We start from the raw sequence: 12,986 nt of genomic DNA, 5'->3' as shown, positions 1-12,986 counted from the left end.
TTTTTTTCACTCAGTTCAAGATTTTTGAAACTTACACTCGAACGGCGAATCGTGGCAGTCCATCACCCGGCACTTGTACTTCCCACGACACTGAAAAACCCCAAATGTATCACACATAAAATGATCTATTCAGACTCATTTTTGTCTTAGTTGTTATTAAAAGCCCTACAGAACACAGATCCTTCACCATGAAACGTGTAAGTTTGACACTTTTGATCAAGCCTACTTGAAACAAAAAAAAAGAAAATAGGTCAATGTTTCATAGCTGTGGCTTCACACCAATGTATTGCTCGTAGATCGTGTTAATAAAGAGAACGAGAGTGCCAAACCGATTAATATGTGGGGTTTAACGTTCTAAAACCACCATTTGATTATGAGAGACGCCGTAGTGGAGGACTTCGGAAACTTCGTCCACCTGGGGTTCCTGAACGTACACCCGAATCTGAGCACGCGGGCCTACAACATTTCCTCCTCCATCGGAAATTCAGCCGCTGCAGCCGGGATTCAAACCCGCGACCTGCGGGTCAGCAGCCGAGTACCTTAGCCACTAGACCACCGTGGTGGGGCGAACAGTGACAAACCGAAAGAAACCTTTTGTATAGTCATAGTTACAAACACACATTGCTGGGCCATTAAACACGGCCTAATAATAGGGCTCGTTTCTACTATATAGCATCCGTCCTGGAGCCTATTAGTATGAATAACGTGGGGAAGTGCAAAAAAGAATGATGAAACTTTTTTTTGTTTGAAACCCACGGATTCAAAAGCGATATCGTTTTTACTTTTCTTCTCTATTTAATACAATATCTGTGAGCGACAGCTTGCGATAACCAGGTCACGTAAAACCTGGCTGTAATGTCAATTTTGGTTGTGATGCAAGCGTTGAGTCCAAATTGCGACGATATGACACACTTTACACAGGAGACACGAAAGTACCTGCATTACATGAATGCACGTAATAAATATTCCCCTCGACTTTTCGCCTTCTATTCGGTGCGTGCTGCACGTGAAAAGTATTTTCAAATAGTGAAACACATTTTTTGTCAGGCAATAATATCACGCAAGAATGCTGGTTGCAACCGCAATCTGCATCCGAAATTTCGTTACATCAAGGCGTACCGCAGAAATACACCAAGAACTTCTTAAAAAAAGGATTTATCACACCACTTCATTTATAATTACTTGTCTTCTTGTTTGCGAAGAAAACACACCATTGTTAATATATTCGAACAAAAAAATCATATACTGTGCAACTTGACGTAAGGTTGCATGCCTCACAAACATGGAGCTCATAGATATGCGTACACATGACCGTTTTCGCATTTTATGTTCTAAAAGTGTCATATTGCGTTCGGGTCAGTATCGATTCCCCGACATCGAGGTTAGCTACATCATTACGTGATCACTGGTATATTGTTCTAGACATAAATTAAAAGGCACGCCATAGCCGAGCCAGAATATGTCATTTGCAAATGAACTGATCTGACGTAAACTTTTGCGATGCATACATCTTGATTTTACGAGCGCACTGGGGGACACGAGGACTAAGGAGAAAAGAATGCGCATTGCAGGGGCGCTGTGTTGTGCTCACTCTTTTCTTTCCAGTCCTCGTCTCCCAGTGTGCTGCTGAAATCAAAATGAATACGTACCAACTAGCTCAAGCTTTAATTCTCATACAACTTTTGTGACTGGCCTGAAATAAAATATGGGTTACGCTATAGTGCCTCGACGCTGGTACGTCATGCTCCACCTCCCTCCCTTCATTTATTTAATTTTTTTTGTGAGTTCGGGCATTCCGCGAAATGCAAATCAGTCTTCGTGCACTAACTGAACGACAGTTCTTCCAGAATCTCTGTATTGCTCATTTGTACTTGCTGGGGGCATTTCTGGATAATACAAAACTTTACACTGAATTGTGCATCGTAGAGTATTCTTGACTGCTCTCGCATATTCGCTTTAGCTTCAACGAAGCAATCGTCATGACAACGGTATAGTCAACCCCGCATAACCACCGTGAACCACAATTCAAGACTTGAAAGGAAACAGAGAGAATGAAATACTTACGATACATGTCGTCTCATTCACGGCGATGCCTGCAAAATTGTATCAGCAGCCTCACCTTGATACTCATGTTACCAATGCGAAAAAAAAGTGAACATTTGCGTAATTACTTGTCCGTGCCAAAATAAGGTGTGTTAGCAACAGAAACATATTTACACATTCTCGGACTACCTACATCAAAACATAGCCGCTTTCATTAGGCTGTTTCATCGCCATGCCACATGTAGCTTGCGCCTATATTGCTTTCTTGCAAAGATTATGTATGTATGTATGTATGTATGTATGTATGTATGTATGTATGTATGTATGTATGTATGTATGTATGTATGTATGTATGTATGTATGTATGTATGTATGTATGTATGTATGTATGTATGTATGTATGTATGTATGTATGTATGTATGTATGTATGTATGTATGTATGTATGTATGTACGAATGCATGTATGTATGTACGTATGTATGTACGAATGCATGTATGTATGTATCTATTGAAAAGTGGCAATGCCTCTTTAGAAGAATTCTCAGTTGCATAGGATGTGTGACGCCGCTGCGCTTACATTACCAAAACTACGCTGGTTATCCCAAATAAAACACCAACACATATAAAATAGAAACAATAAAGATCTCGCTTAAGAGAATGTACAAATGTTTCCAGGTTATGCAGGACATCCGATAATAATTGTTTGGCTAATTATATTTAGTAGGTTAAAATAATTGCAGTTCCATCAGCACAGTTGTGATTGCTGAAGTGTCAATGAATCATTGCCATGCATTTCTAACGCATCCCTAACTGTGTAACTCCATGCATGATAACCGCTTGCTCATATTTTTAAACTATGTAGCCGTGAAAAACGAAGAGAACTATATGGCTACCAGTTTTGCCTTTCTTTCTTTCCTTAATCCTAGCTGTTTAACAAGGACTCGCCTATTCAAAGGCACCGCCTTGTGGCACGGTGTATGCAGAGTGTTTTCCATATTTACCAAGCTATTTTTAGGTACTGGCGAAATTAGCGAAATTAGCACGCAGTAAGGGCGTCAATGAAAATTGTCTTGTAGCATGTAGCTTAAGATGCCTAAAGTACTTCATTCACACTTACATAAATAAGTGGGTAGTTGAAAAGGCAGATATTTAATCATTTTAACTCTCATTACAGGTTATCAACGAAAAGTCTAGTGGTGGAGCTTGCACTGTAAAACAACCAGTAAGTATTGGCTCTCTTTGTATTACGTAATGTAGATTTCAAAATACGCAAATAATAATGGGAGGTAACTGAGGCCTCCCGCGTATCGAACTTTTTATAACCCGAAGCCATGGCCAATTATGATGTCATGTTGGACCTTCCCTTCACCACAGGTGCCCGGCCATAGATAAACAATGTTAAAACGCTTAAATAATAGCTTGGCTCATTGGAGTGCTGATGGGCAAGTGGCCGCAGTGTTGACCGCTTGTCGCAAATGCAGGTTCATACTATTAGCTGAATTTGCATCACACTACTGCGACTACACTTACAGTACTTGTGGGTTTCGCAATGGGAGTCCTTGCCGTAGTTGTGATGGGCGATGCATTTCATGTCGTTGGTGCAGTCGGCATCCTGCGAAAACGTTTCAAGAATAGCTATACAAAAATCGTGAATTTAAAAAATCTATGCACCTGCACGAGGGAAAAGATAACATGATGAGTGCGCTAAGCCAGGTACTCAGGTATATAATGTTTATTGTTGAAATCGCCGAACAGTATATATGGTATTTACCTAAAGGTGGTTTATATCGTTTTGTCATAACTACGAAGAATATTAGTGTATTGTTAAACCTTTTTTTTTCTGTTTCTCACATATGCTACCTGAGTGTTGAGCCATATAGAGCCTTTCAAGGTTTACAATCACAGCCCCTTGATGACTTCCGGTTATGTCCACCGATGTGCTTTATTGGCCAATTGGAAGACCACGAGAGCTTTACAAAATATCCCGCTGATTTTCTATGGTTTCCTTCCCTTATTTACCCGAAATATATTTAAATACATGTTCTTTTGAGCTACATAAAAATTACAAAACATTATCTTGTACCTCACGCATGTTTTTTATGTGAAAAAAGACAGAGACTTTACGTATGCTTGAAAAGACACTGAAAACGTGCTTTGAGTTTCAACACTAGGACCTGTTAAATGAGGTGACCAGAAGGTATTTTAGGTATAACGCTTGTGACCTTGAATGCGCCTATGATGTTTTGAAACTTTACAGTTTTTTCTTTTTGAGATGACGAAACTTTACACTTCTCTCTAGTTTTTTTTTTTTCAAATAACGGTGCCCGGAGCGTAGCCGGTGTGTTTCCTCCAGCTCATGACGTTCGGTGCATTCGTTGACTAATTTTGCAGTTTAGAAGCTGGAAAAGTAGGAGAACTTTATTCTCTGTCACTTTGAAGGAAACTCATGATAATGAAAAAATAAATCTAATTGTAATCCCGATTTTGATGCAATAGCACGATCACATTGAACGTTACATTTATTCAATCACATGGCGACAGCCTTCCGGCGTCATTTCCGCTCGCAGTAGTTCTGGCGAGCGCCACTACAGGATATGCAGTCGGCACCGATGTTTTCAATCGTTAAAGGGCCACTTTAAGTGGTTGATGTGTTGATGCTGACTTTTAGCAAAATCAAGAAGATACATCAGAGATTTTTACTTCATCTTTGACGAAGTGAACTAGTAACGCATTGCAAGAGCAACTTCGAGTGATTGTTGAACAGTTGGGTTATGTATACTTGTTTTACTTTATGAAAGTAGACTGTAATTTTAGGCAATGAGGCTGAACTTGGCGACGAGGGCATCGTAACTGTGAAAGTTTCGCTCCTGAACGGGAAACGCATAACTGCAACGGGAAAAATGTCTGCCACTTCCGGTGCCGCTTAGCGGGCTAACTAGAGGTGGAGCGGGCCGTAAAAACGTCAAACTGTCTTATTTCACCGCGTTCAGAAAACCGAAGAGTTTCCTAAGATCAACTAGATGAACCTCTGGCGCTGCGATTGTTCAGTGACCGCGGGAATGGTGGGTATGACATGGATTTGCCTTGTCTTTGTGCTTGCGGATGGCGAACGCACTTGGGGCTTCATTTATTGCAGTGTTGCGGTTATGTTTCGAATGAAAGAACAAACCATTTTTCACGTCGTGACTCGATTTGAAGTGGTAAACCTAAAAGAGTCCTTAATGTCTCCACGTGGGAGACCCAAAGCCCTATCAGCAAAAGCTCTGCAGCAAGACTACCAATAAAGCTGTTACCTACATAGATATGTACCCACTAAGTAGGCAACTCCCTGTGTTTTCTGAGCATGCAACGACTACATTTTTTATTATGGAGTGGCCGTGGCTACAATGGAAGGGTGTCGAAAGCTTTTTGAGTAAGTACTTTACCCTGCTATGCTATACTTCGCGACAACTTTCTTTGGCAGCACAGCGAAAGCTACGTGGGCGGAGCTTCTGCACATGTGTTACTCTGCCAATTAGTCTGTTTGCGTCGATTTTGGTTTCGTTTTTGCAAGCGCATCCAACTGTATGTTGTCGCATAAGTACCCATTAATATATTCATATTTTGTGGGAGGAAATCAACAGAATGCTATTATTCAAGCATTCATATTTATTTGAGAAAACAAAGGTGCGTCCGAGCAGGAAGTGGGAAATGGGAAAAACAACGCAAAGGCAGAAAAACAATTTTTAAATTTCAGTGAATACTGGCTTGGAATTGTTGTTTTCCTTCTTTTGGAGGCGGAAAAACTCTATGGTGTTGCTTACAATATTTTTTATGGGGCGTGAAGTCATTAACGGGTAGTAGAAATCTTGGGCACGACCCGTCATGAGCGGGCGTCTGTAGTTAGTAAATCTAAGCGGGTGAAACACAATTTTTACTCGACCGAAAACGCTGTTTTTGCACCATCAACAGCATAATGTACACGAACACGTCTGTTACCCCGGCGAAGCTTTGCAGTGGTAATTTTATCCTCATAAACAGCTTCCATCGCAAAGTGCAGTTAACCACTTCCTCCGTATATAGACGCCGTCTATTGCGGTGTTACAGTCGGAGATCATCAGTGAGATCGTATAAGGCAGCTGAAATACCAACCACGTATGCAACGCAATAGAGGAGAAACGTCATTGTTTTTACAAAGTCCGCAATCACAGTTTTGCTTTCAACAAGCTGGTCTTTCTGAAGATTGGCAGATCACCGGCATTACTTTCACGACTAGTTTAGTAAGCGCGTGTTTAGATAAAGTGTTGAACGATTTCGAGTACTTCGTACTCTAACATGGGACAGCACCGTGCCACCCCCACACAAGCTGCAGACTGGAGCCGTTTTGGCTCCCCTGAGTACGTGTTTAGAACAAATCTTCAACAATTTAGAGCAGGGTGTAAGCTGTCCCAGTTTTAAAAACAGTTATGCCTCCGGTTTCAAGAAAAGTAATTGTGTTTACAAAAAAAGTTGTTGACGATTTAGAGTACTCGGTATTCTACTGTGAGAGAGCTCAAAGCCGTCCTTTGGACCTCAGACATGACGAGACCACATCGACGAAAATCGCGAAAGAACGCGTGCACTCCAGAGTATTTCTTTCTTCGTGACATATTTACTAAAAATGGTTAACGATTTACAGTGCTTGGTACTCTACTACATGTGAGGTTAAAGCTGTCCCGTGGGCACAATTGACGATTAAGAGAGGAAAGTTTATTGTACATTTAATTTGTGGTTTAGAAAATATGTTTAACAATTTTGAGTACTTTGTACTTAATTATAGGAGAGCAGTAAGCCGTCCCTGGTGACAAACAGTATGGGGGGTTAGAAAAAAGTGGGTAACGATCCCGTGGGCCTAAACGACGACGTTATTTGCCAATATAACATGCTAAAGATCACCTTCGAAACAGTTACAACACAAAGATTAGAAGAGCATGGCCAAACGTTTAGTGGAGCCGGCACTACTTCGCTGACTTTTACATCACTGCTATACCTAAATATTTTGTGCGCGTTGGTCATGCATGCACCAACTTATACCACATTTTCATCCGTTTCAGTAGCTACCTGTTTTTTTAACTCAGAATTTCTCCAGAGTGACGAGTCACTGTGCCAAGTTTTCAAATAATTGTTACACCTTTCTTACACAATCGGGCATGAGATCACTGAAAGCAGCAGAGATGGCCAAGTTCTCCAGCAACGTGATCCAAATATCTTGAAATTGAACAGCGAGATATGGTGAAATATAACAGCGTAAATCCATTAGGCACAATGAAAGGCATGTCGAAATGGACAAGAGAGAGGTAGACTTTATTAGTTTCTGGCAGATTGCTGGGCTGGGCTTCTACCTAGGAGCTAACGGAGAGAAAGTGTCTCCCGGCAGCTTCCTTGGCCTGCTGGATCGCCCAAAGTTGCTTGTCCAGGCCCTAACCGAGCAGCGCAGTCCTTCAATGTGCCCGAAGGTCTTCATTGGAGGCTGCGACCCCAGAATTTCTGAATAATGCTAGACGTTCTTATAGGATATGGTCAAGAGTGGCTCTGGTGGTACAGTATTGGCATAGATTAGAACTATAGACGTCGGGATATATGTGGTGCATGATGACGGGGTTCGTGTATGTGCGTGTTTGTAGCTGCCGCCCCTGAACGGACTGGGCCCGATTCAGCTTGGGGTGAGGTGGAGGCTATTGTCGTCTTTGCAGTCGATAGTGTTGAGTTATGCCATTAAATTTAGTGAGCCGATCATCCCCTTCCCACACCGGCGCAGAAAAGTTCGTTTGGGTGGCCGCATCGTCTAACGCGACTCGGAACGGAACACCTTGAGCCACGTTGTGTGCCACTTCATTCAGACTGTCCTCCGGGTTACCTAGTGGTGTGTGGGCGGGGAACCACAAGATGTGCACGTATTTGTCCACCCCGTGAATTTTGCCTGTACTAAGAATCCGCAATGCCTCTGGGGAGATTCTGCCGCTGGCGTAGTATAGAACGGCTGTCTGCGAGTCGCTGATAACACATCAGGCGTTTGTATGGGCTATGGCCATCGAGATAGCCACTTCCTCTGCCGTTTCTACGTTGCGTGTGATGATTCACGTGCTGCTTTTGCATTGTTGTGTGTGGTCTACGACAGCAGCCACGAAGCGCTGACGTTCTTAGTAGCGTGCTGCGTCGACAGATACCGAATCACGCTTGCATCCAAACATCTTTGACATGGCTCTGGCTCTACTGGCACGTCTGTCCTTGTTGTGTTCAGGGTGCATGTTTATTGGTATGGGTGGTACTGTTAGCTTGGCATGGATAGTACGTGGTATGTTGTGTTTGTCTCCGTGGTAAATATGGTAAGAAATACCGAGATTACGCAGAATCTCGCGGCCATGCTTAGTCTTGGCTAATCGCTCGAATCAGGAGATTTATTGCGCCTCAATAAGTTCCTCAAGTGTATTATGCAAACCAAGTTGAAGAAGGAGTTTGGAGCTGGTGTTTTGAGACAAATCTAGCACTTCTTTGCAAATTATCCTAATTAGGCTGTTGAGTTCTGACTTTTCTGCAGTGAACCATCGGTGGTACGGCCCGTATAGGTGATGTGACTCAGAACGAGTGATTGGATCAGAAGGATAATGCCAGCCCCTTTCATGCCTTTGTGTTTGTTGGTAATGCGCCTAATAAGGCGCATTGCGTTAGACACTTTGACTTCAATGTTGCAAACTGTCTCTCCACTGGTACCCTTGCTTTCTACGATCGGACCTAGCAATCAGATTTTATCCACGGTTGGTATGGCGTGACCATCGCTTGTATTGAGTGTTATATCGGCGTGTGCCTGCGCTAGGGGATGTTGTTTGGATTGCCGACCTCTAAGTGTAGGGCGATATAGCAGTAGCTCAGATTTCTCCACCGAGCAGGATAGTCCAGTTCCTTGTAAATACCGTTCCACTGTGTCAATTCTCTCCTGTAATCTTTGTTCAATGGAGCCATCACTGCACAGGGTGATGTCGTCGGCATAAATGATGTGATAATGTCCTTGGATGGTTTGTAGTTTTGAAGGAAGACTAATGAGGGCGAGGTTAGACAACAAGGGAGAGATCGCGGAACCCTGCGGGGTGCCCACGCCTCCCATGGTTATTTCGGACGATCTGAGTGCTTCCACAGTGATCGTGGCCGTTCTGCCCTTAAGAAATGCTCTTATATATTTGTACGTGCGAAGCCCCAAGTTCAGGGTGTTGACCTGATTGAGAAAGGTGCCATGCATGATAAAGTTAAAAGCCTTTTTGAGATCTAGACCAAGTATGCCCTTAGTGGAGCGACCTGTACTGTATATGATGTGGTGCTTAAGCTGCAACATGGCATCCTGCGTTGAAAGATGCCTGCGAAAGCCAATCATGGAGTGTGAGAAAAAATTACTGCCTTCGAGGTAATTTGTCGGTCTAGCCAGGAAAGCAAGTTCTTTAAATTTGCCTATGCAAGATGTTAAGGAGCTAGGTCTAAGATTGTCAGTATTCAGTGGTTTGCCTGGTTTCGGAATCACCTGGGTCTTTTTCCACTGCGAAGGCAAGATTCTGGTGTTCCAGCAGTTATTAATGTAGTCTCGCGCGATCGACTCATCGTCCAAATTACGTATTATATAGTTCGTGATGTTGCAGGACCTGGTGCAGATTTGGTGTTAAGTTTTTGTAGGGTGGCATAGATATCCGCTTCGGTGAATTCTTCATCTAGAGTGGTGTTGACCTGGCCCGTATAATCTGGATGCTGCCTGAGGTATATAATTGAGGTCTACCTCCCCAAGAAACTCCTCGTCGGTGCCCTTGTATGCATGGATTAGTTTGTTGATGGTTTGTCATTGGGCGGTTTTTTTGTCTTGTGCATCGAGCAGGAACCGTAGGAAATGCCATGTTTTATGCCATGCCATGTTTTTTGTCTTCTGTGTTTTCATGTCTTCTGGATCGAGCAGGAACCATAAAAAAAGCCATGTTTTATGCCATACCATGCTTTTAATGCCATGTTTTATGCCATGCCTTGCTTTTAATGCCATGCTTTTGAATGCCATGTTTTTTTTTTAACTAAGACTTAGCTGCCTGTCCAACGCATCGCAGGTTTCGTCCCAGTGTTGCCGGCTTAGCTGTGCTGCATACATCTCTATCTCTGTGTTGAGGAGTGCTATGCGTTTCTTGAGGTTACTGTTGTGTTTCTATGTCTTCCACCTCTTTTGGAGCAATTGATTTGCCTCCCACATGTGAAGGAGCCCGCTATCGATCTCTTCGACGTATGCCTCGGGAGTTACAATTCAGGTGGCATTATTAACATCCTGCTTACGTGACGTCAATAGTGGACGAAGGTATGTGACTGGTGCAAACATAATAATCATGAGATGAGTGTCATCTGAGAACATGACTACATGCCACAGTCAAGGCACCAATACATTTTGACGTGACGCGGTGCGCGTGCTCGCCAGCGTTCATTTCGTCACGTCACGCCGGCGTTGCCACGCCAGGCACCGGTCCTGCCATTGACAGCATTATCAATGGGGACTCATCAAGTGTGAGGCCCACGAGGCAGCTTTATTCTGCTCCTTAGTAGAGTACCTAGTAATCTCAATTGTTACCCACTTTTTCTAAACTCACGAACTGGAACTTCCAGCCGCGCCATATCTTTGGTCCTCGTACTAAGTACACCCTTGGCGTTGTAGGGACAGCTTCTCACAGCTCGCCCATAGTAGAGTACATCCTACTCTAAGTCGTCGAATAATTTGTTCTGCACACAAACTGGAGCTTCCAGCAGCACATGCCGAGTTAAGAAAAAGAAACAAGTAATCCAACTCACTATGCTTCTCGGAAACTCTCTCCCATATTTCCTGTTCTCTCTCTCTCTTGCCATCCTTGAGAGAAGAGCCTATGCGTTTCTTGCTCTTAGTTCCGTAGTAGCACTGAGTGTTTTATTGAAGTCTGATTAAAATTGCTTCTCTCGTTTGTACAAGTTGTGCTTGCGCAATGCCGAAGTTATAGCGTATAAGTGCATTTAGAGTTTGCGTAGACTAGTTCAATAAACTTTCCTTTGTTTCCCATACCACACGACGTGACGTACTAAAGAGTTCGCCATTTTGAACGTAAGCGACCACACGTCCGCAAGCCTCTTCGTGTGATTACTTGCGAGGTCCACGGCATGCAGCTTATGTAACGTACAGTATTCCACTTGCGTTCTGAGCATGGCCGTTCCGCGTAAAGTGAGACATAGAAACAACTATATACGGTGAGCTCTGCGCTAAATTGTTTGCCAACAAACCCAACAGTCAGCCCTGTCTGTAATGCATAATTATATAGTTCTGATATGTACAATAAATAGAGGGCCTTCCTGAAGAATGTGAGAATTTCTGTGAATTCGTTATATCAATTTTTTAGTTGCGTGTTGTTAGGGGGAAGCATATCAACATCTCCAATTCCAGCTTTTGTGGGAAACTGCATGATTTCAAAAGATTTCATAATTCTTTATAACTATCGCAGCTAAAACAACCATTTATCAACGTCTCTTATTCCTAATGCAAGCATGAAATTGGTACTGGTTAGGTACTTACGGTTGTGCATGTGATGTTCTCATCACACCGATGAGGCACTGCCACTAGATGGAGAAAAAGTTGCGAAGCCAGGTTTCATTTGCTAAAACAACGCGCTTTTCATTGGAGCTTTCGTTCTTTCTAGTGTGGAACACTGATGGCCAAAATTAAAGTTATCTTAAAATTTGTATGTTTTGCTAATTCCATGTTTATTGAAGAACGCACTGAGAAAGATATATCAAACTAATTCATTTTAAGTTTATTTAGCTAAGCTTATTGTAATATTTCTTGATGAGGGTGACAACTGTGCATCGCAATCGGCGAGATTTTCACTGTTACGTTATCATTAGCCCTCAAAAAACATTAACAACGAATAAAGCATACATACATACATACATACATACATACATACATACATACATACATACATACATACATACATACATACATACATACATACATACATACATACATAGATAGATAGATAGATAGATAGATAGATAGATAGATAGATAGATAGATAGATAGATAGATAGATAGATAGATAGATAGATAGATAGATAGATAGATAGATAGATAGATAGATAGATAAACGACACGTAGGTCAAGCAGAGGTGACCTTCAAGTGACTGCATTAAGCACAAATCAGCATGGAATAGGGACATGGTTGAAACTTAGCTACTCCGGCATCATTCGTTGCAGCGTCTTAGCGTATTCTGCGGAACCATGGCTTAGCGTGTGTAAGGAATTACGTGGGTAACTTACGGAGTGCTGTGAGAACACAGACGAGGAATGCGTAGCCGAGCATCTCCGGGAGCTGCGCAAGCATTCAGCTGCTGATGATGATAGCCTCTATGTATGGCTCACACCCGCTCTGGGGGATCGGCCAAGGAACGACTAATTGAAAAATAAAAGTTATCACACAAGAAATATATTAGCGTTGAGTTAGAGAACTCTTATGGTAAATTAATCACGCTACTTAAGATATTCGAAATCATAACCACCATGATTCATTTGAAAGTTTTCCTACGGCGGAACACACGTACTCCTGTCTATGACTTGAAGAACCCCAAGTGGTCGAAATTTCCGGAGCCCCCCACTACGGCGTCTCTCATAATCATATGGTAGTTTTCGGACGTTAAACCCCACATATCAATCAATCAATCAATCAATCAATCGTGTCTATGACTTGAAGATAGAATATTTGAACTTATAAAATCCCAATGCAGTTGATGGGACAAGTACGGGGTGAATACATCGAAATTCTTATTCCGTGCATCAATCATAGAAGCAGTTTTTAGATAACATATTGATATTAAAGTACCAATTGTTGGCAATGCAACATTGTCACGACGTCAAAACAGAGGTGTTGCTGCAGAGGTTGAGACGCCAGAA

The 12,986-nt window shown here is 42.4% G+C and overlaps 1 protein-coding gene across 1 annotated transcript in view; it reads right to left on the bottom strand.

The window, feature by feature from the left end:
• LOC142764948 (uncharacterized) overlaps window positions 1–12,435 on the bottom strand; it is a 29,187-nt gene extending 16,752 nt beyond the window's left edge. The window contains exons 1-5 of the mRNA XM_075865485.1: window positions 12,357–12,435; window positions 11,613–11,656; window positions 3,575–3,656; window positions 2,065–2,093; window positions 36–90 (exon numbers count right to left, since the gene is read on the bottom strand). Coding sequence (XP_075721600.1) covers window positions 36–90; window positions 2,065–2,093; window positions 3,575–3,656; window positions 11,613–11,656; window positions 12,357–12,420 — 274 coding nt within the window. The 5' untranslated portion in view covers window positions 12,421–12,435. The remainder of the gene's footprint in view (window positions 1–35; window positions 91–2,064; window positions 2,094–3,574; window positions 3,657–11,612; window positions 11,657–12,356) is intronic.
• Window positions 12,436–12,986: the final 551 nt, after the last annotated feature.

This window comes from Rhipicephalus microplus, chromosome 6 (genome assembly GCF_043290135.1).
Source record: "Rhipicephalus microplus isolate Deutch F79 chromosome 6, USDA_Rmic, whole genome shotgun sequence".
Lineage (NCBI taxonomy): Eukaryota > Metazoa > Arthropoda > Arachnida > Ixodida > Ixodidae > Rhipicephalus > Rhipicephalus microplus.
This window is presented reverse-complemented; position numbering and strand designations above follow the sequence as displayed.